At 54.5% G+C, this 19632-nt stretch overlaps 2 protein-coding genes across 9 annotated transcripts; one reads left to right on the plus strand and one right to left on the minus strand.

Moving 5' to 3' along the window:
- Window positions 1–912: 912 nt before the first annotated feature.
- Window positions 913–8327, minus strand: THPO (thrombopoietin). 5 transcript variants are annotated; one of them, XM_045198790.2, is made up of 7 exons: window positions 8206–8327; window positions 6471–6639; window positions 6120–6247; window positions 5740–5826; window positions 3971–4138; window positions 3676–3744; window positions 913–3559 (listed from the first exon to the last, which is right to left on the minus strand). In XM_045198790.2, the coding sequence occupies exons 2-7, from the start codon at window positions 6481–6483 to the stop codon at window positions 2927–2929; spliced, it is 1098 nt and encodes a 365-aa protein (XP_045054725.1). In that variant the 5' UTR covers window positions 6484–6639; window positions 8206–8327; the 3' UTR covers window positions 913–2926. The 5 variants fall into 5 exon arrangements, with proteins under 5 accessions (XP_045054725.1, XP_045054722.1, XP_045054741.1 ...); XM_045198787.2 differs by having other exon boundaries at window positions 3676–3756; XM_045198806.2 differs by having other exon boundaries at window positions 2942–3111; window positions 3676–3756.
- A 1723-nt stretch (window positions 8328–10050) lies between these two features.
- On the plus strand, window positions 10051–19427 carry CHRD (chordin). 4 transcript variants are annotated; one of them, XR_006656114.2, is made up of 23 exons: window positions 10052–10552; window positions 10790–10893; window positions 11367–11496; window positions 11653–11781; window positions 11874–11973; window positions 12107–12194; window positions 12560–12701; window positions 12814–12954; window positions 13029–13111; window positions 13188–13335; window positions 13493–13599; window positions 13724–13843; window positions 14635–14791; window positions 15127–15347; window positions 15810–15923; window positions 16254–16526; window positions 16605–16698; window positions 16812–16868; window positions 17147–17250; window positions 17711–17813; window positions 18215–18369; window positions 18506–18627; window positions 18982–19427. XR_006656114.2 is itself a non-coding variant. In XM_024565638.4 (23 exons), the coding sequence occupies exons 1-23, from the start codon at window positions 10405–10407 to the stop codon at window positions 19035–19037; spliced, it is 2874 nt and encodes a 957-aa protein (XP_024421406.3). In that variant the 5' UTR covers window positions 10054–10404; the 3' UTR covers window positions 19038–19427. The 4 variants fall into 4 exon arrangements, 2 of the variants coding, with proteins under 2 accessions (XP_053774149.1, XP_024421406.3); XM_024565638.4 differs by having other exon boundaries at window positions 10054–10552; window positions 18528–18627; XR_008426126.2 differs by lacking the exon at window positions 17711–17813 and having other exon boundaries at window positions 18528–18627; window positions 18982–19020.
- The last annotated feature ends 205 nt before the right edge of the window (window positions 19428–19632 follow it).

Consider the following 19632-nt stretch of genomic DNA (forward strand, 5'->3'; position numbering starts at 1 on the left):
GCCCTGCTCGTGTCCTTCCAACACTTTAAGAAGTCAAATGATGTTGACTTGAATGAGTCACTCGTGTAGCCGGGAAATGTTCATCACTTTTATGGAAGCTTTGGGGAGAGGCTTTTCGACATAAGCATGGGACGCGACTATGAAGAGAGCAGGAAGAGTGCATTTGGTGGTTATGGGAGCAGGTGGAGGAGCTAGCTGACTGCTCTGTATTCTGGGGGTGGCCTGGAGGGAGGGTAAGTGGTATTTCTTACCAGTGACACTGAGCAGAGAGCTGCTGCACAGACCAATGAAGTGGACAGGGCAATACTAGTGAGGTTGGCAGTCCAGTGCCAGTGCCTGGGACGATGCAGCAGCCTGACCACGGTCACTAACTTGAGAGTGGGGGAAGGCCTCTGTTGGGGAAATGGTGATGCTTACAAGGACTCCAGCATAGGAGCTGGTTCTTCAGCCTGCCGTTCAAGGTCTCTGAGAAAGTACCTGGGACTCTGATGTCCCCTGGGAAATTCAGGGTAACTATCCAGAAAGATTGTGTGTATTAAGCAGTAGTCTTTTTTGATCTCTCATTTAGCCAGGGGAGCTGGTTTCCTGGTGGGATGCCTGGGGTATCTCCTTCCCCATCATTTTCAGGTCTTTCAAGAGGTGTTAGAGTATTTAGGGAAATGGGTTGAAAATGAATGGTCCCTGCAGGGGGCAGGTAAAGGTGTTTCTTTTGCCCTAGTATGGGACAGGGAGGCTGGAGAGGGAAATTGGAAATGTAGTGGGGATTGGGATGAATTTTCATGGAATCCTAGAACCTTTCCATGGAGTCAAATTTTGGGGGGCGGGTGTGGATGGAGAAGGATGAATTTAGGTTAAGTGGGAGAACCTAATTACCAGTAGTAGTTTGTGGGTGGCACAGCAGACTATCCTAGCTGCTCTGGGGTGGTAGAAGAAAGAACTGGCATACAGTTGAATAGAGATAGGAGTGCTCTGGTTTTAACTGTGTGTGTGTGTGTGTAAAAGGAGAGACATCATTTCGGAATAGGTTAGATCTTCCATAGGGGCAGATTAATTCACACTGGAGAAGCCCATCAGTTATTTGGATTTGCCCTGGAGTAAGTCAAATGCCAATACTGGAAGCCCGAAATTTGGCTACATGCCTTTTGCAGTTTTGCTATCTTTGTCTCATCTGACTGTGTTGAGAACCTCTAATTCTTTGTCTTTGGTCCCTTTGGCATATCCCTTTGTCTTTGGTCCTGGGTGCTGCCTATTTCATGTACCATAATGGGTTTCAATGTACTAAGGTAGATTTAGTCTACCTTAGTACTGCAATAAATTAAAATTTCCACTTACCAAATCCCTCGACTGCCTCCTGGAATTTGTAGTGTAGATGAACTGATTCTTTCCCATGAAGAAACTGACACCGTCTGAGATCTGGACAATACTTTTCAGCTTTGCATTTGTTGATTCCTTCTCCATGGTAACTGTTCTGTTCATGTTGCAGGGGAGGGACACCTGGAGATGTCTAAACTGGTCACCCCTACTAAGAGTTTTGATTTTCTACACAGAGCTCTTTGAGCTGTTGATGTATTTACTCCTCAAGGACCTGGGAATTTTCCCCAATAAATAGAGTCACTGAATAACATATGGGACAATGCACTATACCGGGGACAGTATGGGCTCCAAACTGTCAGCCTCGTGTGTTTCTTCCTTTCCTGCTCATAGGCTGTGAAAACTTTGGGAACTTGCCTGGCTTCTCTGAGCCTTGATTGGTTTCCTCATCTATAAAATAGGGATGATACTAACTTGCCTTAAAGAGTCATGTGAACCTTAAAAAAACAATATACTTAAGGTTCCTGGCACACTGACTTTCATTCTGTTTTAGAATGTCTCCAGTGATCCTGGGTTCTGTGGCAGCGTCTGGAACTCTGGGTTCCTGGGTCCTCTACCTACATCTACACAGTAGCCTTTCCTCTCCTTTTGGTAGGGAGGAAGAGGGAAAACTTCCATTAGTTTTCCCTACAGGAGCCTCTGCAGGCAGTGTTGACCTTTGCAGTGGAGTTTTTGTTTTGGGCAATATAAACTTCCTAAGCACCAAGATGGCATTTATTGGCAAAGCCCCATAACCCTGGCTTCTTTTCTAGAGATTCCCTCACAGGGTTTACAGCGGTCACACGTTTGCTTTTTAGATACCATTCACTTCTGGGACTTGGGAAATGAGCCTTCAACTTGTACTTGAGTTGGACTTGTCTCTCCAGCTGTGTGAGCCCCAGGAGACTGACTCAGGGCACTTCCTGCACTTCCCCCTGACCTCCACCGGAGGGAGGCAGGAACCCAAGCCTGGTGAGGCTTCCCACTGAGCTACTGAAGCTGTCGCTGTTTGCTCAGCTGTCACATCCAGGTCTCCTCTTGACTGAACTGTCTGCACAGGCTTACCTGAGGTGTGAGGCACTCCTAGACTTCCTGTTAGCTTTTCTTTTCTTTTTTTTTTTTTAGGGAGGGGCATGCCCCCTAAGACGAACATCGAACATCGTGCTCTTTCTTTTCAGTTAGCTTTTGAGCACTCTCAGTCATTATTTATCCAGGCTCGGTTTGGTCTATTCTGTAGGGACAGTCTTTCTGGGAGACAACTTCTCATTCATTTCTCAAGACTAAGAATCTCCTAAGAAGAGGAGATCAGACTCCTTTTGAGAATGATGGTAAAGGGGATAAAGAGACTAACCTTAGTTTTGAATAGAAAACCAAAGCTCATTTTTCGTTTTTTCTCCCGTAAGATTAGTCTCTATCTCTGTTCAGGGGCCAGGCCCATCCAGGCCTTTGAGGAATTATCATATGAAAAAGCATATGGAGAATTCGTAATTTGTACATTTGTGCAGAAAATAGACCAAAAATAACTAGCTGCTCTGCTGAATATTATTGATAGCTTAAAAAAATAGCTTCTGGTATTTTAAACAGTGAAAAATGATCCCAGTTTCCATCCTGTGTATTCACCATCACCAGGGCTTGGTGTTTCAGGTGAAAGCAGGAACTCTGGCAGGGCTGCAGTTGTCTCCCAGGGCTCCCCTCCAGATGAGAGAACTACACAGGGGAGGAGGACAGTGCCGGAGAGCCTCACTGTTCCTGAGACAGACCCTGGAAGTGCGGGTGCGCTGTGATTAGAAGGGGACTGGTTGGGTTGGGCATGATAGCAGAGGGGTTGGGAAGAGGGAGTTGGAGCTTGACCATGGGGGTGGGCAAAGTGGGTGAAGGGGAGAAGAGTGTATGTTGTCCAGGGGGAGGACGGGTTAGGGAAGGAGAATATCCAGGCTGGGGGTCGGGTGGCAGGGAGTTTGTGTCCGAAACTCCTAGAGGAATGTTCAGGGTTCCCAGGGCCCTGGGTGAGGACCCTGGAAAGAGTCCATGAGTTCCATTCAAAGGTCCATGTGTCCTGTTCAGGTGTCCCGGGATTTGGTCTAGGGACCTGGAGGTTTGGTTCAGCAGGCCAGGAATCTTGGCTCTGAATCCCTGCAGCCTCTTCGGAAGTCCAAAGCCAGTAGTTTTGGCTGAGACACTGGAGTTTGTCTCCAACAATCCAGAAGTCCTGTTTGGAAGCTTGTTCAGTGTGAGGAATAGAGAGGTACTGCGTGGGACAGCTGTGGTGGGTAGGGCCTGCTTGGCACAGAGGGTGGGCCCTACTGCATGCAGCAGGAAACGCACCTTTCCTCGAAGCAGTTGCTGGAAGCTCAGGAAGATGGCGTTGGGATCTCTGTGACCTGCGGTCCTGCCCTGTAGAGGAAGCTGAGGGCAGAGGATGGGCCTGAAGCCAGAGACCTGGGCCAGATACCATGCCTCCCTTGTCTATGTCCCAGGCTTTACGGCCGGGAGGGAGCATTCTTAGTAGGTCATCTCTTTTACCTCAAGATTCCTAGAATTCCTCTTCCCTCAGGTCTTCTAAGGAGACTGAGTCAGAAAAGAAGGACAGTTGCTACAGTTCCCTTGACTGGGGATTTACCTGGGTTCCAAGGAGGCCCTGCAGGGCCCCAAGGAGGAGGCGGACCCGTCCAGAAAGCTGTCCCAGTAGGGATGAGAGGCAAGTGGGTCCCAGTTGTCCCCGTGCTGCCATCACTCCCTCCAGCAGAAGGGCTGTCGCTCCCAGAACATCCTGTGCCTTGGTCTGTTCCTGGGAAAGAGATGGAAGAGAGAAGTGCACTGCTTCAAAGGGCATGCTAATAGCGGGTGGGGAGCCTGTAGGAGTAGCCAGCAGAATGAATCATAGAAGCTGAGAATTGGACAGGACCAAGGTCCCACCCAGCACAGGAATTCGTTCACAGTCTCCCGACAATTGGTCATCAGCCTCTGCCTGAATAACTCCAGTGTCCGGTAAACCAGCCTGGTCTTACACTGAATTTCAGTCAGAAAAGCTCTCCTTTTTTTTTTTCTTTCTTACATTATACTGAAACCTGCCTTTTTATAGCTTCTACCTCTTGGTTCTAGTGTTGCAAATCTCTGTTATACAATCTTAGGGTCATGTGGCTCTTTTTTAACTCAGTGTAGAGATGAGACCATCATAAAGAACATAAAGATGAAGAGAAGGGCTTACTGACAAATGGCAGAGCTGGAACTACAGGGGCTCTCCAGGAGCTGCCCTTCCCTAGCCCAGTCCCCCTAGATCTGAGGGAAGCATGGGATTCCCAGGATCTTGACCTACCAAGGAGCGCTCCCTCTCAGTAGTTTTTCCGAGTGTCAGACTAAAGCACTTCATTCTACCTCACAAGACTGCCACTTCCTACAAGCTAATCAGACAGGCTTCTTTTTAAAAAAATTATTCCTCGCATGTCTTCTAACCTCTTACTGTTTGGGTTGCTTCCTCCTGGACACCTGCTAGTTTAACGGATCCCTCTGAATAAACTAGCATGTGTCTAGAGGAGGCTGTCTAATACTCAGGCCAGTATTTTTAAGTGCAGTTCACTCAGAATTTTAGAGGAATATTTCCACATTGTTGGTGCTAAACATCTAGAGCAGCCTAGAATTGCTAGCTTTTAAAATAGTTGCTTCACCCTGGCTGGTGTCACTCAGTGGATTGAGTGCCGGCCTGTGAACCAAAGGGTCCCTGGTTCGATTCCCAGTCAGGGCACATGCCTGGGTTGCGGGCCAGGTCCCCAGTTGGGGGCACGCAAGAGGCAACCACACATTGATATTTCTTTCCCTCTCTTTCTCCCTCCTTTCCCCTTTCTCTAAAAATAAATAAATAAAATCTTAGAAAAGAGAGACAATTCTAGAGCTAAAAGTTTATATGAGGAAAACAGGGGCATCGTGGCCTGAAAGCTGGAATAGGACTTTACTCAATTACTTTACACTTGTGGAATTTTTTACATATCTCTGTCAAATTTTACCATGTTTGAACCTTGCCCTTCAGGGATTTGAATCTTGATTGCGTCTTTTGTTGTTTTTGCTGTGGTTCCCAGCTTTGTGTCATCTGTGGATGACAGATCAATCTTACTTCTTCATGCCAACTTAAGAAGTCCAAGTCATGGCCCATGAGAGAATTCTCTCCAGCTTTTCATGGTATTCAGCTTTGAATCTATTTGCCATACTGAAACTGCCATCCATCACCTTGTCCGAAGGATATTACCATAGTAGGATATAGATTGGGTTAGAGTGGCCAAACTGAAGGTGAGATATTTTCAGTGAGCTCAGGAATTTTGAAGAATCCATGGGAAGCAGTAGGAAACTGATGAAGACAGGACTTAGAAAAACCAAGGGAAGGGATGGCTTTCTTACCGTCTGGGTTTTCCATTCTCCCAAGCTGAAGTCCACAGCAGGCAGCAGCACAGGTGTGGACAAAGGGTTAATGTCTGGGCACTGACTCTGTTGAAAAAGATTGGTGGGGAGGGGGAGAGAAGGGAGCTGAAATGGAGGGGTGGTTATGGTGACCCAGTGACCAGGAGGGGCTTCGATGACTAATATATCAGACCAGAGCTTTTAAAGGAGAGCTTGACTGCAAGTCATAATCCTTGTCAGGAGTGGTGATCAGGAGGTGTTGGTCTTACCAAAGACTATTGGAAGAATAGTGATTGGATCAAGGAGCAAGAGGAAGTGATGGGAATGAGGGTATCTTGCCAGTTAAATGGATATAGGGGACAATGCTTGGGGATTCTCACCAGTCTGCCGTGAAGGACGTGGGAGTCACGTAGCAGTTTATTTAGGAGTCGTGGGTCACAGGCAGGAGGAGCTGGACTGGACTGAGTTAATCTTGCAGTTAGGAGAAGCATGACCACGAGGACCAGTTCTTAGATGAGGAGAGGTAAGGTTGAAAGGGGTGGATAAGGAAGAGATCATTGTTGGTTGGTGGTCCAAGAATTTCTGTTTAGGATCCACACCTGAAATCTGGCACCTCTGATGCCTTATTCCTGGGAAATTGGGTTCCCCTGACCCACTGCAGCATATCTCCTTTCTCTTTCCCCCTCTACCACGTTTTGATTTGGTCCTCAGCCCCTTAATTGTGTTCTTACCAGTCAGCTCCATTCTGGCCAGGCTGTCTTGTTGGAGTGGCTCCCTGTATGGGGCCTCTCCCCTGAATCCTTCCTGAGGCCATGGAGGCGGCTTGGGCTCTTGCACTTCTGGGCAGAGTGGGGTGGGGCACGGCACAGGTGGGCCAAGGAAGAGGGGCTGGACTCTGTCCTGCAAGTGACAGGAGTAATGAACACTTACCCAAGTTTTAAGGAAGAGACTGTCTGGCTGGGGTTATAGATTCTGGGAGGGCTTGTGATGCTGACCAGCCTAGAACTGCTAAAGTTCTGAGTGTACCCACATTTTCTTGTGATTGTAGCATATGGTCTATCCTTTTGGCCAGGGTGTCTCAGTGGATCTGATATGACTTTGGTGCCCTGCCCCTGCCCAGAGCAGCAGGGGGTTGGTTTGGGGGTGGGGGGGAAGTATATGTGCACATACACACATCTTAATCGGCCTCACATTCTGAGCCACCTTGGTTGTTCAGATGGAGAAAATCTGGAATGTGGTTAGAGAATGAAGTATTGTGGCACAAGCCTGGAGAACAGAGGGGGAAATGGGTATAGGGCCAGGATAGGGAACTAGCAAACACGTATAATATATTGAGGGGTAGCTGGGGCAGTGGGGCTAAGGAGTGGAATTGGGGGGGCGGGGGAAACTACTAGAAGTCAGTGATTAAAAGATTAAGAGAAGTGCCCTGGCTGGTGTGGCTCAGTGGATTGAGTGCCAGCCTGCAAACGGAAAAGTTGATGGTTCAATTCCCAGTCAGGGCACATGTCTGGGTTGTGGGCCAGGTCCCCAGCTGGGGGCGTGTGAGAGGCAACTGATTGATGTATCACTTGCACATGGATGTTTCTCTCCCTCTCTTTCTCCTTCCCTTCCCCTCTCTCTAAAAATAAATAAATAAAATCTTTAGGAAAAAAAAAGATGGTATGGGAGAAATTAATCTCTCACACATAAAGCCTCTTGGAGTTTTCCCTGCACTCCAAGTTCTGAAATACTGGGTTTTCCCAGGAAAAGAGATAGGCTAACATTCTTGAGACTTCCTTTCTTAGGCAAATTGTCTAGGAATGAATATCTTATGAGTGAAATGATGCCCACATTACATGGCATACCTCGCCTTGCTGCCCACCATGTCTGTCTCATAGCCCACACCTTCCTCCCTGCCCCCTCTTCAGACCCTTCCGGTTCCTTCACAGGACCCCCCACATGGCTTCCTCCTTCTTTCACAAGTTGTGCAAAGAGGCCTGCACCTGATTCAATATTGGGATTTCCTGTAGGTCTGTCAACATGCATGAGCCCTCCTCCCATTACCCTCTCCTTGTGCCCTGGCTTGCCTGACCCAGCTTCCCAGCTCCTGGATTCAGAACCTTAAGCTAACTAGGAATGACTGGGTAAGAATGTGGATTGGAGCTGTGTCCATTTTGCTGCTGTGTTCCCTAAGCTCTAATATACCTCCTTTCCCATTTTCTCCCCGAGCCCATGTTCCCTTTCCTTGGTGCCAACCAGGACTGTGCTGTGTTCCACTAAATCTGTGATCAGTCCCTCAGAACCCAGCACCCCACCCCCTACCCCTGCTCTGCCCTACTCCTCCCATTCTGGGAAGGCCACACTCTTCCTGACAAAGGTCAGTGTCTGTAGGTTCCAGTTTGCCTACCCCTCCCCCAGCTGAGAGCCCAATTCCTCTTTCCTGTCCTTCCTACCCTCATTTAACTCCAAACCCTGCTTGCCACTCACCGGGCAGAGAAGGGCTCCAGGACCCAGGTGCAGAGCAGGCAGCACTCTGGGGAGCAGATGGGTAGGAAAGCATGTGGCGTTGGGGCATAGCCCCTTCACGGCAGTGGGGACACACGTCTGCCCGGGTCACTTCTGCCCAATCAGAGAGCAGGGAGCCACCAGACACTGGTGAGGGCCCCCGGAAGTGACGCCTTCTCTTCCCACCCTCGCTGGACCTGGAGTCCCTGCCTGGACCATGGTCTACTAGTGTATCCCAGTTCTTCCACCTGCACGCACCACCTGGATGATCTTTCTTTTTCTAGGAAATGGGCAACCTTAAACCTGGCTGGAGAGGAGATGGGAGGGGAACAGTTTTTTTTTCCAGGAGGAATCTAGCAGGACATTTTTGTTTGCAGCTACTGGCTGGCTAAATTTCTTTTCTCTGGATACTACACCTGCTGCTGAAATCCAATAAGACTCTTGCCTTCCTGCTTTTCTCTCCTACAACCCTTAGGGGGTCATGCCTTATAACCCCTTTCTGAGTGGGAACATGAGTATTGCCTGTACTAGAGAATGGCTCTGTCAGGGGTCACTGTTACAGGGAAGGGTTCGGACAGTGGCAAAGGACTGCACTGTGAGGGGCGTGTGTGTTGGGCTCAGGTGCTCCTCTGTTCAAACAGCTAAGCCCACTTATCTCTGCCAGTGTCCCTCTTTGCTTGCCCGTTTTTCTCCCTCTTCTGTCTCCTACCATTTCACATGTGACAAGAGGAATAACCAGGCTCATGTGACCCTGTCTTAGGAAAGACAGCTGCTGAACCTCCCCCTTACCCCCACCAAATACCTCCTGCTGGCCTGGCCCCCTCTTCCTTTGGCCCTGGCTGTAATTCCTTTGCTTTCCCCTCAATCCCAGTCTCCCTACAGCCTCTGTCCTCAGGGCCTCCTGGCTTGACATTGTTTCCAACCCCCACCCCCCACCCCACCCTGCCCCACCTCCCTGACAGGTCTTCATCAGGCTTTTCCTTCCCCTCTTCCCCAGGATGGGGCTGTCCTCTAAGGAGTACGGCCTAGATCCTGGAATTCTCCATTTCAGCCACATGAGATGCCTCCCAAGATCAGGAAGGAGGGTGCTGGGGTGGTTGGGATGCTGTGTGGGGTGGAAGGGGACAGAGCGGCAGTCATGACCCGGAAACCCAGACAGAGGAGGCTGAGGTCCTGTGGAGAGGCTGAGGGTCCACGGGTGAAGGAAGAGGGTGAGAAAGCATGTCAGGCTGGGGACCATGATGGTTGAATGGGCTTGAGGACAGGTTTCACAGTAGGGAGGGAAACACTGTCACCAGACGGAAAGGACGCAGTCTGTTGGTGGCTAAGCCCCTGTCCTGGTGAACAGTAGGATGAGGGTAGACCTCAGAGAAGAGGTAGGGACGTGGGCTAGGCAGTGGAAGTGGGTGGTGTGGGGTTTGAGAGCTGCTCTGAGCCCAGAGTCAGCGCCAGACCAGTTGACTGGTCCCTGCTGCACAGTCTCATCCTTAAGCACAGTCTTCATCCTTCCCTTGGGAACCGAATCCTAGCCTGGCTGGTGGCCGGCCCAGGCCTCAGGCCTAGCCTTTGCCACTCCCTGGCCTGGGGCTCTCATCCTGAGCCGGACAGGCACCTCCTGCCTAGTCCAGCCACCGCGAAGTGGGGGCCGAGGGGGGGGTGCTCCAGACCTGCCTCTCCTCCCCTCTTCGCGCCCCCAGGTCCTTCCTCTCCCCCTACCCCCTCCGCTCCCCCTTCCACTCCAGCCCCTCCCTCCTCCCCTGCCCGGTCCCAGCCCCTCCCTCCCCTCCCCCACTCGCGATCCGGGCCCCGGCTGCTGGGCCGGACCCCCGGGGCTCAGCCCGGCCCCTCGCCGAGCCACCGCCGCCGCCTCCCCGTTTGCTGAGGAGGAGGCCCCCGGCCGGGGTGCGGGGCGCGGGGCATAAAGCGGGCCAGAGCCGAAGCCCAGGGCACTAGAGCCTCGTACGGCCCAGGTCAGCGCCCGCCCGCCCGCGCTCTTCCTGGCCGCTCCGCCCGCCTGGCCCCACGCCTACTCCGCGGCCGTCCGACGAGCCCCTCGCACTGCCCGGGCCCTGGCCCCGGCCCCCTCCCGCCGCACCGCCCCCGGCCCGGCCCTCCTCCTCCTCTCTCCTCCCTCCCCGGCTCCCTCCTCCCTCCCGCCTCCCCAGCTGTCCCGTTCGCGTCATGCCGAGCCTCCCGGCCCCGCCGGCCCCGCTGCTGCTCCTCGGGCTGCTGCTGCTCGGTCCCCGGCCGGCCCGCGGCACCAGCCCCGAGCCCCCTGCGCTGCCCATTCGGCCCGAGAAGGAGCCGCTGCCCATTCAGGGAGCGACAGGTAGGTGGGAGCCCCGGGGAGGTGCGAGAGGAAAGTCGGCTTGGGGCAAGTCGCTGCCCTCCCGGAGGGGGCGCGGGCGCCGGCACAGGTGGTTTGGCGCGGCGGATGGCCTAGGGATGGGCCGGGGTCGCGGGGCTCGCGGTGCCCGGGGACCCAGGGCCCGCCCGCAGCTCCCAGGGCGGGCACACGACAGGAGCGGAGCGGGACAGCAGCTGCCAGCCAAGTCCGTCCCCGCAGGCTGCGCCTTCGGCAGGAAGGTCTATGCCTTGGACGAGACGTGGCACCCAGACCTGGGGGAGCCCTTCGGGGTGATGCGCTGCGTACTGTGCGCCTGCGAGACGGTGAGTGACCTGGGCCCTGGCGGGTGGGGCAGCGCTGGGGTCCTGGGACGTCGGACTGGACTCCCGCTGCTGAGGAGAAAGGAGCAAGCCTGCAGATATTTACGGTGTCTTCTCGGCGGAGGACTGGGGGAGGAAGCTCCCCCTTCAAGCCTCAGGTATTGATTACCATTGATCACCCACTACGTGTCAGGCTCTTTGCCAGCTCCGTTTCATCGCTCTCTCACTTAGTAACTCCTGGTACAACCCTCCTAAATAGACAGTTATTATCCCCATTTTTCAGATAGGGTCCCCAAGGCCCAGAGAGCTTAAGTAACTTGTCTAGGGTCTCGCAGCTTGTAAGTAGCAGAGTGGTCTGCCTCCGTGTGACCACCTTGCCTTGGTCTCTGGCTCTCCCTCCCTCCCCAACTCCCCCGCTCGCTGGGTCTTACGGACTGGCGGCTTGCACTCAGTTTTCCTGTCTTTTCCGCGAGCAGCCTCAGTGGGGTCCCAGCGCGAGGGGCCCGGGCAAGGTCAGCTGCAAGAACATTGATCCCGAGTGCCCAACCCCGTCCTGCGCAGAGCCGCGCCAGCTGCCCGGACACTGCTGCCAGACCTGCCCCGAGGGTAAGGCCCGCTGCGTGGGGAGGGGAGCGCGGCAGGACTGTGGTACTTGATCCTGAGCCCCGCGTACGGGGCGGATGGAGCAGATTTAGCGGGTGGAGAGGCCAATCCGCCCTCCCGGTGCCCAGCCGAAACCTTAGTCTCCCACCACTGACGCAGAGCGCAGCGTTCCCGAGACGCAGCCCACGGGCCTGGCCTTCGAGTATCCGCGTGACCCAGAGCACCGCAGCTACAGCGACCACCGGCAGCCGGGAGCTGAGGGCCGGGCGAGGGGAGATGGCTACTCCGGTAGGCGGGGACCCGGCCGGGACTAGGGTCGTGGTTTTGGGCTGGCCGCCCCAGCGGGTGACGATACTAGGACCGTCTTCCTCCCCTCGCAGACTTTGTGGCGCTGCTGACAGGGCCGAGGTCGCAGGCCGTGGCACGGGCCCGAGTGATACTGCTGCGCTCTAGCCTGCGTTTCTCCATCTCCTACCAGCAGTGAGAAAGGGGAAGGTGGGGAAGGAGGGAGGAGGGCTGGGCTGGGCGCTGGGGCAGAAGATTAGGGAGAGGCTGGAGGGTCTGATTCTGGCCCAGGCTCAGAGTCGGTGTTCACCCCTACTCTCTTTCCCAGGCTGGACCGTCCAACCCGAATCCGCTTCTCAAACTCCACCGGCAGCGTCCTGTTTGAACACCCTGCGGCCCCTAACCAAGATGGCCTGGTGAGATGATGTCATTTATGAGTGTTTATCCAGTTTGGGTACTGTGCTGAGGGTGTGCCCTGTCTGCATTGCCTGCTCTGGTCCTCATGGCAGTCCAGTAGGAGGAAGACACTGACATTATATACCCATTTTACAGATGAGGGAATTGAGGCCCAGTAACAGAATGTGATTTGCTCAAGGTCACACAGCTAGTAAGTGGTGGAGCCATGATTTGGACACCAGCATCTGGATCCAGGGTTCCTTATGAAGCTTCCTAGGAGGGCCTGGGGGATCCTTCCCATATTCCTTCTTCACCAGAGCTGGGCCCCTTAGCGGGCCTATCCTATATACTGCCTGAGTAGGGTTGTCTTGTTCCTCTGCTCCAGGTCTGCGGGGTTTGGCGAGCAGTGCCTCGGTTGTCTCTGCGGCTCCTTCGGGCAGAACAGCTTCATGTGGGACTTGTAACACACGCTCATCCTTCAGGGGAGGTCTGGGGGCCTCTCATCCGGCACCGGGCCCTGGCTGCAGGTGAGGGGAGCACACAGCCGCTGGGCATGAAGTTCTGTCTTCTCTATCCCCAGGAATGCAGTGGGCTAGCAGGGGACTTTCTGATGGGCTCTCATGGTCCTCCTTCCCCCAGAGACCTTCAGTGCCATCCTGACCCTGGAGAGCAACCCACAGCAGGGCATAGGGGGCATCACCCTACTCACGCTCAGTGACACAGAGGATTCCTTGCATTTTTTGCTGCTCTTCCGTGGGCTGCTGGAATCCAGGAGTGGGGGTAAGTGGGATATGGGGAGGGCATGTGAGGAGGCCCTTAGCTCTCAGAGGTGGCCACATGTACCATCGTTGCAGGGCCAGCCCAGGTTCCCTTGCGGCTCCAGATTCTACACCAGGGGCAGCTATTACGAGAGCTCCAGGCCAATACCTCAGCCCAGGTGAGTAAAGGTCTGGTTTTTGCTGTCACCTGCTCTGGCCTCTTGCTGTGCCCACCATACCCTGCTCTGTCCCTAGGAGATAGGCTTTGCTGAAGTGCTGCCCAACCTGACAGCCCAGGAGATGGACTGGCTGGTGCTGGGGGAACTGCAGATAGCCCTGGAGAAGGCAGGTGGGCCAGGGCTGCGTATCAGTGGACACATTGCTGCCAGGCAGAGCTGCGATGGTAAGGCAGGGAGGAGGCTGGCACTCTGGGCACACAAAACCGAGAGGCACAGATAAGTGCCAGAGCGTGACCAGGGTGGGTACAGGGGGAATACTGGGGGCTGGGGGCATGAATGGCCATGGGGCCAGCCTACCTCCACTTGTCTTGCCCACTGCAGTCCTGCAAAGTGTCCTTTGTGGGGCGGATGCCCTGACCCCAGTTCGGACGGGTGCGGCTGGCTCTGCCAGCCTTACACTGCTAGGAAACGGCTCCCTAATCTACCAGGTAAGAGTCAGGGGCTGTAGGAGGTAGGAGAGCAGTAGGGTGGGGTGGAGCTTTGGCCTGCAGTGGTTCAGGTTCCAGACCTTCTCTGTCACTCCAGTTTGCTCTTCCCAATCCTGCCCACCAGGTGCAAGTGGTAAGTACAAGCAGTGAGGTGGTGGCCATGACGCTGGAGACCAAGCCTCAGCGGAGGGACCAGCACACTGTCCTGTGCCACATGGCTGGACTGCAGCCAGGAGGACACATGGTGAGTGCTGCAGGCAGTGCTGGACCACAGGGCCCATGTCCTGTCAATGTGGGGGCTGTGGGAAGCTGGGTTGGGGGAGCAGAGATGTTTAGCATCATTCACTCACTTACAGGCTCTCTCATTGATGAATTGATTCACTGGACACATTTTTAGTAAGACTCAGGCCAGCACCTAGATAGAGTACAAAGGAGTCAGATACAGCCCCTGTCTTCAGCAAGCTCATGTCAAATGAGAGAAGTTAGTCAGGGAGACCAGTGCAGAAGATCATATAATTGTGAGAGCAATGGCTGCCACTTATTGAGCCTTTCTATGTGCCACCTACTGTACTGGTTGCCTTACTTATATTATTTTTGGCCCTCACAGTACTCATTTTAGAGTTGATGAAGTGAAGGATCAGAGAGGTTAACTCCTCAGGGGTTGTTACATAGGTAGAAAGTGGTAGAGGAGGGACTTGAACCTGGGCCTGCAAGGTTCTTTTTTTAAGGATTTGATTTAAAGTGGGGAAGAAAGAGAGAAACATTGGGCATGCTCCCAACTGGGGATCTGGCCAGACATGTGCCCTGACCGGGAATCAAACCTGTGACCTTTTGGTTCACAGGCTGGCACTCAATCCACTGAACCACACCAGCCAGGACTGCAGAGTTCTTATTCAGTTGTTACTGGTGTGTGGATGTAGTGGGAACACAAAACATGGAAAGACTTTAGAATCTTGGGCTTGTGTGAAAGCTGAGGAGGGGCTCATCTGGGATTTGGCAGTCTGTAGCTAGGGCTCACTCTGCACTGCCCTCTAGGCCGTGGGCATCTGCCTGGGGCTGGGTGCCCGAGGGGCTCATATGCTGCTGCAGAACGAGCTGTTCCTGAACGTGGCCACCAAGGACTTCCCAGATGGAGAATTGCGGGGGCATGTGACTGCCCTGCCCTACAATGGGCACAGAGCCCACCGTAACAGTGAGTGCCCCAGGGGTCTGCCTGGCTTTTGCTGTCCTCTAATCAGTGACTCAAGTGTGTGAGGGATGGTGCCAGAGGGTCAGAGCCTGGGGTGTCTTTCTCTGCCTGAGCTCTATATTTGCATCTGCAGATGCACAGGTGGGGATGTAAAGGGTGGCCCTACCAGGAGACCCTCCTTGTTGCCATGGTGCAGGGGCCTAAAACGTGCTGCTCCTCCAGCCCTGGACAGTGTCTGCCAGCTCCTGGAGCCTATGCTGGGGGTCATGGGCAATGCCGGGATTGAGTGGGCTCTAGGCCACTTTCTCACCTGTCACCTCTCCTCTGTCTGGATCCAGCACTGCCTGTGCCCCTGGCAGGCGCCCTGGTGTTGCCCCCTGTGCAGAGTCAGGCAGCAGGGCATGCCTGGCTCTCCCTGGATACCCACTGTCACCTGCATTATGAAGTGCTGCTGGCTGGGCTTGGTGGCTCAGAACAGGGCACCGTTACTGCCTATCTCCTCGGTCCCCCTGGGATGCCAGGGCTCCGGCGGCTGCTGAAGGGATTCTATGGCCCAGAGGTAAGGACATGGTTGTGAGAGGCAGCTAGTAAAATGTCTTCTTTTTAGTGTAAAGGGTTGTGTGAGTCTGCGTGTGTGTGCAGAGAGCAGACTGCCTGGTATGGCAGAGCTGGCAAGCGCTCAGGAGTCAGACATACCTGGCTGTGACTCTGACCCAGTCTTTTATTATTATTCATTTCTCTTTCCTGCGTTCTTCTCTGGTGGGACCCCTTGGATAGTGTGTCATATCCTGGGCCTCCAGAGGAGTAGATGGGATGGCCAAGTTCCCTGAAGTGGAGTGGGTTGCCATGGACTTGCTGTCAGAGACACTGGGCTTCTGAGCTCCCTACCATTGCTAATGGGCTTTGCTACCCTGGAGACTTCATTTAACCTCCCTGGGTCTCAGTTTCCTCATCAGCAAATTGGGAACGGAAGGCTCAGCCCTAGAGTGCCTTGTTCCCATCTCATCCTGTCTACTCACAGGTCCAGGGCGTGGTGAAGGATCTGGAGCCTGAGCTGCTGCAGCACCTGGCGCAGGGCACTGCCTCCCTGCTGATCGCCACCAAGGGGAGACCCCAAGGGGAGCTTCAGGGAAAGGTAGACAGGAAGTGTGGACCTGTGGGAGTGGGTCAGCTAGTCTGTATGTCTCTGTGTCACTTGCTGTCTCCAAGCTCTTGGGGTGGAAGTGTGTCACACTACTTTGCTGCTTGGGAGGATGAAGCCACACAAGGTACATACATAACAAAGCTGGCAGCACACAAACCTGTCCCTGGCAGCCAGAATGATTGCTGTGGCTAATAACATTCTCCTGGTGGGCATAGGGACACTCAGGGGGTGAGGTGTCTCTGCCTGGTGGGCTGGCTGCTGCTTGTGGAAATGCAAGGGGGAACCCGGGCATCTCCACCAGCAGCCCACCTCTCCTCCAAGGTGCACATCGCCAACCAATGTGAGGCCGGCGGTCTGCGCCTGACTGAGGCTGGGGCCCAGGAGGCTCGGAGGCCTGAGACTTCTGTTGCAGTGGCAGCTGCATTGCGCCCATTGCCTACTGTGCTCAGCCCTGACACCCCAGCACCTGTCAAACCCAGTGGCCCCTGGAGAGCCCGAGACTCCAACACCTGCTTCTTTGAGGGGCAGCAGCGCTCCCATGGGGCTCGCTGGGCACCTAACTATGACCCGCTCTGCTCCATTTGCACCTGCCAGGTAGGAGGCTCAGAAGGGCGCACTGGGGCCTGGATTCTGGGGCAAGGGTTCTAGTCAACCTCCCGTGTTCCCCTGCAGAGACGCACTGTGATTTGTGACCCCGTGGTGTGCCCACCACTCAGTTGCCTGAGCCCGGTGCAGGTGCCGGACCAGTGCTGCCCCGTGTGCCCTGGTGAGTGCCATGCAGTGGGGGAGGGTCATGGAGGGTCCTCCCATGGGGGATGAGGCCTCTAGGGAGGGAAGGGGGGATCACCTTCTGCCTTCACTATTTCTTTGGTTCCACAGAGAAACAAGATGTCAGAGAGCTGTCAGGGCTGCTGAGGAGCAGGGACCCTGGAGAGGGTGAGCTGGCAGCGTATGAGCCAGTGGGGGGAGGGGGGAACCAAGAGGAGCTGTTGAGTGGGACCAGGAGGGGGACAAGAGGGTGAGGAATATATGGGTGGGGTTGAAGGTTGAGGGAGACAGGTTCCAGAGACACTTAGTAGGCTTCATTAGAGTTACTGGCCCATGAATGGCCCCTGGGGTTAGATGGTGTGGAGTTGGCCTGAGACTCAAGTTTTGGTTTTGGATTCAGCCGATGAGCTCAGTACTGATGGGAGCTGGGCACTGTCCCCTACCAGGCTGCTATTTTGATGGTGACCGGAGCTGGCGGGCAGCGGGTACCCGGTGGCATCCTGTCGTGCCCCCTTTTGGCTTAATTAAGTGTGCTGTCTGCACCTGCAAGGTATGGCTGCTTAATCTTCTCTAGTACTATAACCCAGCTGGGTCTGCAGAGGTGGGGAGGGGGCTGCCAGGAGAGGAAAGCCCAGCCTAGGTGAGGAGGGCTCAAGGCTCAAAATAATATGAGGAAAGTCCTTTGGCTTTGGGAGTCGGCTTCCTGTAGGAAAAGGGCAAGGGCTGACCTGGTGTGAATTCTGGCTCTGCCAGCTGACTAGCTCCATGTAACCCCAGGCCCTTCCTGTACCATCCTGAGCCACTTTCCTCTGCTGTGAGCAGACGTGATAGCACCTACCTTGCAGGGCTCTAATGAGCATTTAGTTCGGGCATATAAAGCACCATCCCAGGGCCTCCGAGTAAGAGGCCCTGGATATATTATTTGAGGTATGCAGAAGGAGAGGGAGGAAGCAGGAGGCTTCTGTGCTCCCCCTCCTTCTTGACACCCCTCACACAATGGATCCCTACAGGGGGACACTGGAGAAGTGCACTGTGAGAAGGTGCAGTGTCCCCGGCTGGCCTGTGCCCAGCCTGTCCGCGCCAACCCCACTGACTGCTGCAAACGGTGTCCAGGTGAGGGGGTGGGCACTGAGGCCTCTTGGGCAGACAGGCGCATCACTGCCTTGTCCTGGGTGAGGGGACACACAGTGAGGGTGGATGGAAGGGACCTCTCAGCCAATGCAGCATTTACTGGGTGCTACTCTGTGCCCAGTCTGGAGCCAGGGTTCCAAACAAAGTGGAAAGATGTGCATGTATTAATGAGCTCTGATGGATTCCAGCTCCTGCCCCATCCATCTGTCCCTCTGTCTGTTCATCCACCCACCCACCCATCCATCCGTCCAAATTTATCATCTACTAAGTACAAGAAATGTCTAGGTGCTGGAGATTCAAAGACAAAGAAAACCTGGGTGGCCCTCGCAGAGCACATATCTGCTCACCTCTTCCTCCTTCCCTCCCTCTCTCCATTCCAACAGTGGCAGCTGGGGCCCACCCTCAGTTGGGGGACCCCATGCAGGCCGATGGGCCCCGGGGCTGCCGTTTTGCAGGGCAGTGGTTTCCAGAGAGCCAGAGCTGGCACCCCTCAGTGCCCCCCTTCGGGGAGATGACCTGCATCATCTGCAGATGTGGGGTAAGTGGGGAGTCAGGGGCTTGTGAGAGGTGGGCATTGGAAGCCTAACCTGGAGTAGAGGGACCTTCCCAGGGAGGGCAGGCTCCCCTGAAGAGGCTGAAGGCTACTGTGCCCCCGTGCTTCTGGGGCCCCTTAGGATCTGCTCTGTCCTGCACCAGGCAGGGGTGCCCTACTGTGAGCGGGATAACTGTTCGCTGCCATTGTCCTGCGGCCCAGGGAAGGAGAGTCGCTGCTGCTCCTACTGCATGCCCCGACAGTGTAAGTGAGGGGCTCTAGGGGCAGCAGCCTCGGGCTGACTGTGGGGTGCTGAGGAGGGAAGGGAGCACCTGCTATGTGCCAGGAACAGTGCCCTCTGCCTCACAACTGCCATTCCTTTCTGCCCTCACAGTAACCTTGTGGACTTGTTATTGGTAGTCTTTTCTTTGCAAGTGAGATTTCTGAAGCCAGAGGAATTAGGCTACTAGATTAAGGTTATACCGCTGGTATGTACTGACTTGCTTAGAAAACACTGAACTTTCTGGGACCAGGACAGAGATACTTGGCTGGGTTCTCCATGCCACCTCACTCTCCCTCTCTCCTCCTCTAATGTTCACTCCCCTCTGTCTCTGGCAGCTGCAGACAACAGGACACTTCCAGAGCTGGAGAAAGAAGCCGAGGATGACTACTAGGGAGCAGCCGGAAGGCAGCATGACCAAGAGGATGGGGGAAGGAATGCTGAGGACCCTGCATTCTCCTGCAGGAAGCTCGGTGCCTTTGGCTCCTCTTTTCTGCCTCTTCTCCCTCCCCCACTACCTCTGGGAACCATAACTCCACGAGGGGGAGGGGCAGCCAGGGCAGACGAAGGCCATGTCCACTTCAACTTCTGCCATGTCACCCTGTGGCTTCTGCCTTGGGAGTCCAACCCCTTTCCTTCTGTATATAACGTCACTGGCTTGTTGGGATTTTTAATTTATCCTCACTCAGCACCAAGGGTCCCCCCACTTCACTCCTGCTGCCCCTGAGCTGAGCAGAGTCATTATTGAAGATTTTTGTATTTATTAAACCATTTTTTTCCCCCAGTCTTTCAGCTAAAGGTTGTTTCTTTGTGGCTGGGGACCTGAGTGGGCCCCAGTGGAGAAGGGTCTGAGAGTAGGAGGGAAGAGAGATGAACTCTGGCTCCAGGGGCTTTGCTCTGACCCTTGGCGAGGGGGAAGAGGCCTGGAGAGGAAGCAGGACAGAACAGCAACTGGCTGGCAAGCCTGGATCCACAGAGAAGCTTGGGAC

The sequence above is a fragment of the Desmodus rotundus genome, chromosome 2 (assembly GCF_022682495.2).
Source record: "Desmodus rotundus isolate HL8 chromosome 2, HLdesRot8A.1, whole genome shotgun sequence".
Classification (NCBI taxonomy): domain Eukaryota; kingdom Metazoa; phylum Chordata; class Mammalia; order Chiroptera; family Phyllostomidae; genus Desmodus; species Desmodus rotundus.

Coding starts and splice junctions, on each gene's coding strand:
- THPO (XM_045198787.2), bottom strand. Junction 5,827..6,119: donor ACGTCCTTCACGGCAGACTG/GTGAGAATCCCC, acceptor CTTTTTCAACAG/AGTCAGTGCCCAGACATTAA. Junction 4,139..5,739: donor GAGAATGGAAAACCCAGACG/GTAAGAAAGCCA, acceptor TCTCTTTCCCAG/GAACAGACCAAGGCACAGGA.
- CHRD (XM_024565638.4), top strand. CDS start 10,405: ATGCCGAGCCTCCCGGCCCCGCCGGCCCCGCTGCTGCTCCTCGGGCTG. Junction 16,869..17,146: donor GAGCAGGGACCCTGGAGAGG/GTGAGCTGGCAG, acceptor GTCCCCTACCAG/GCTGCTATTTTGATGGTGAC. Junction 18,628..18,981: donor CTACTGCATGCCCCGACAGT/GTAAGTGAGGGG, acceptor TGTCTCTGGCAG/CTGCAGACAACAGGACACTT.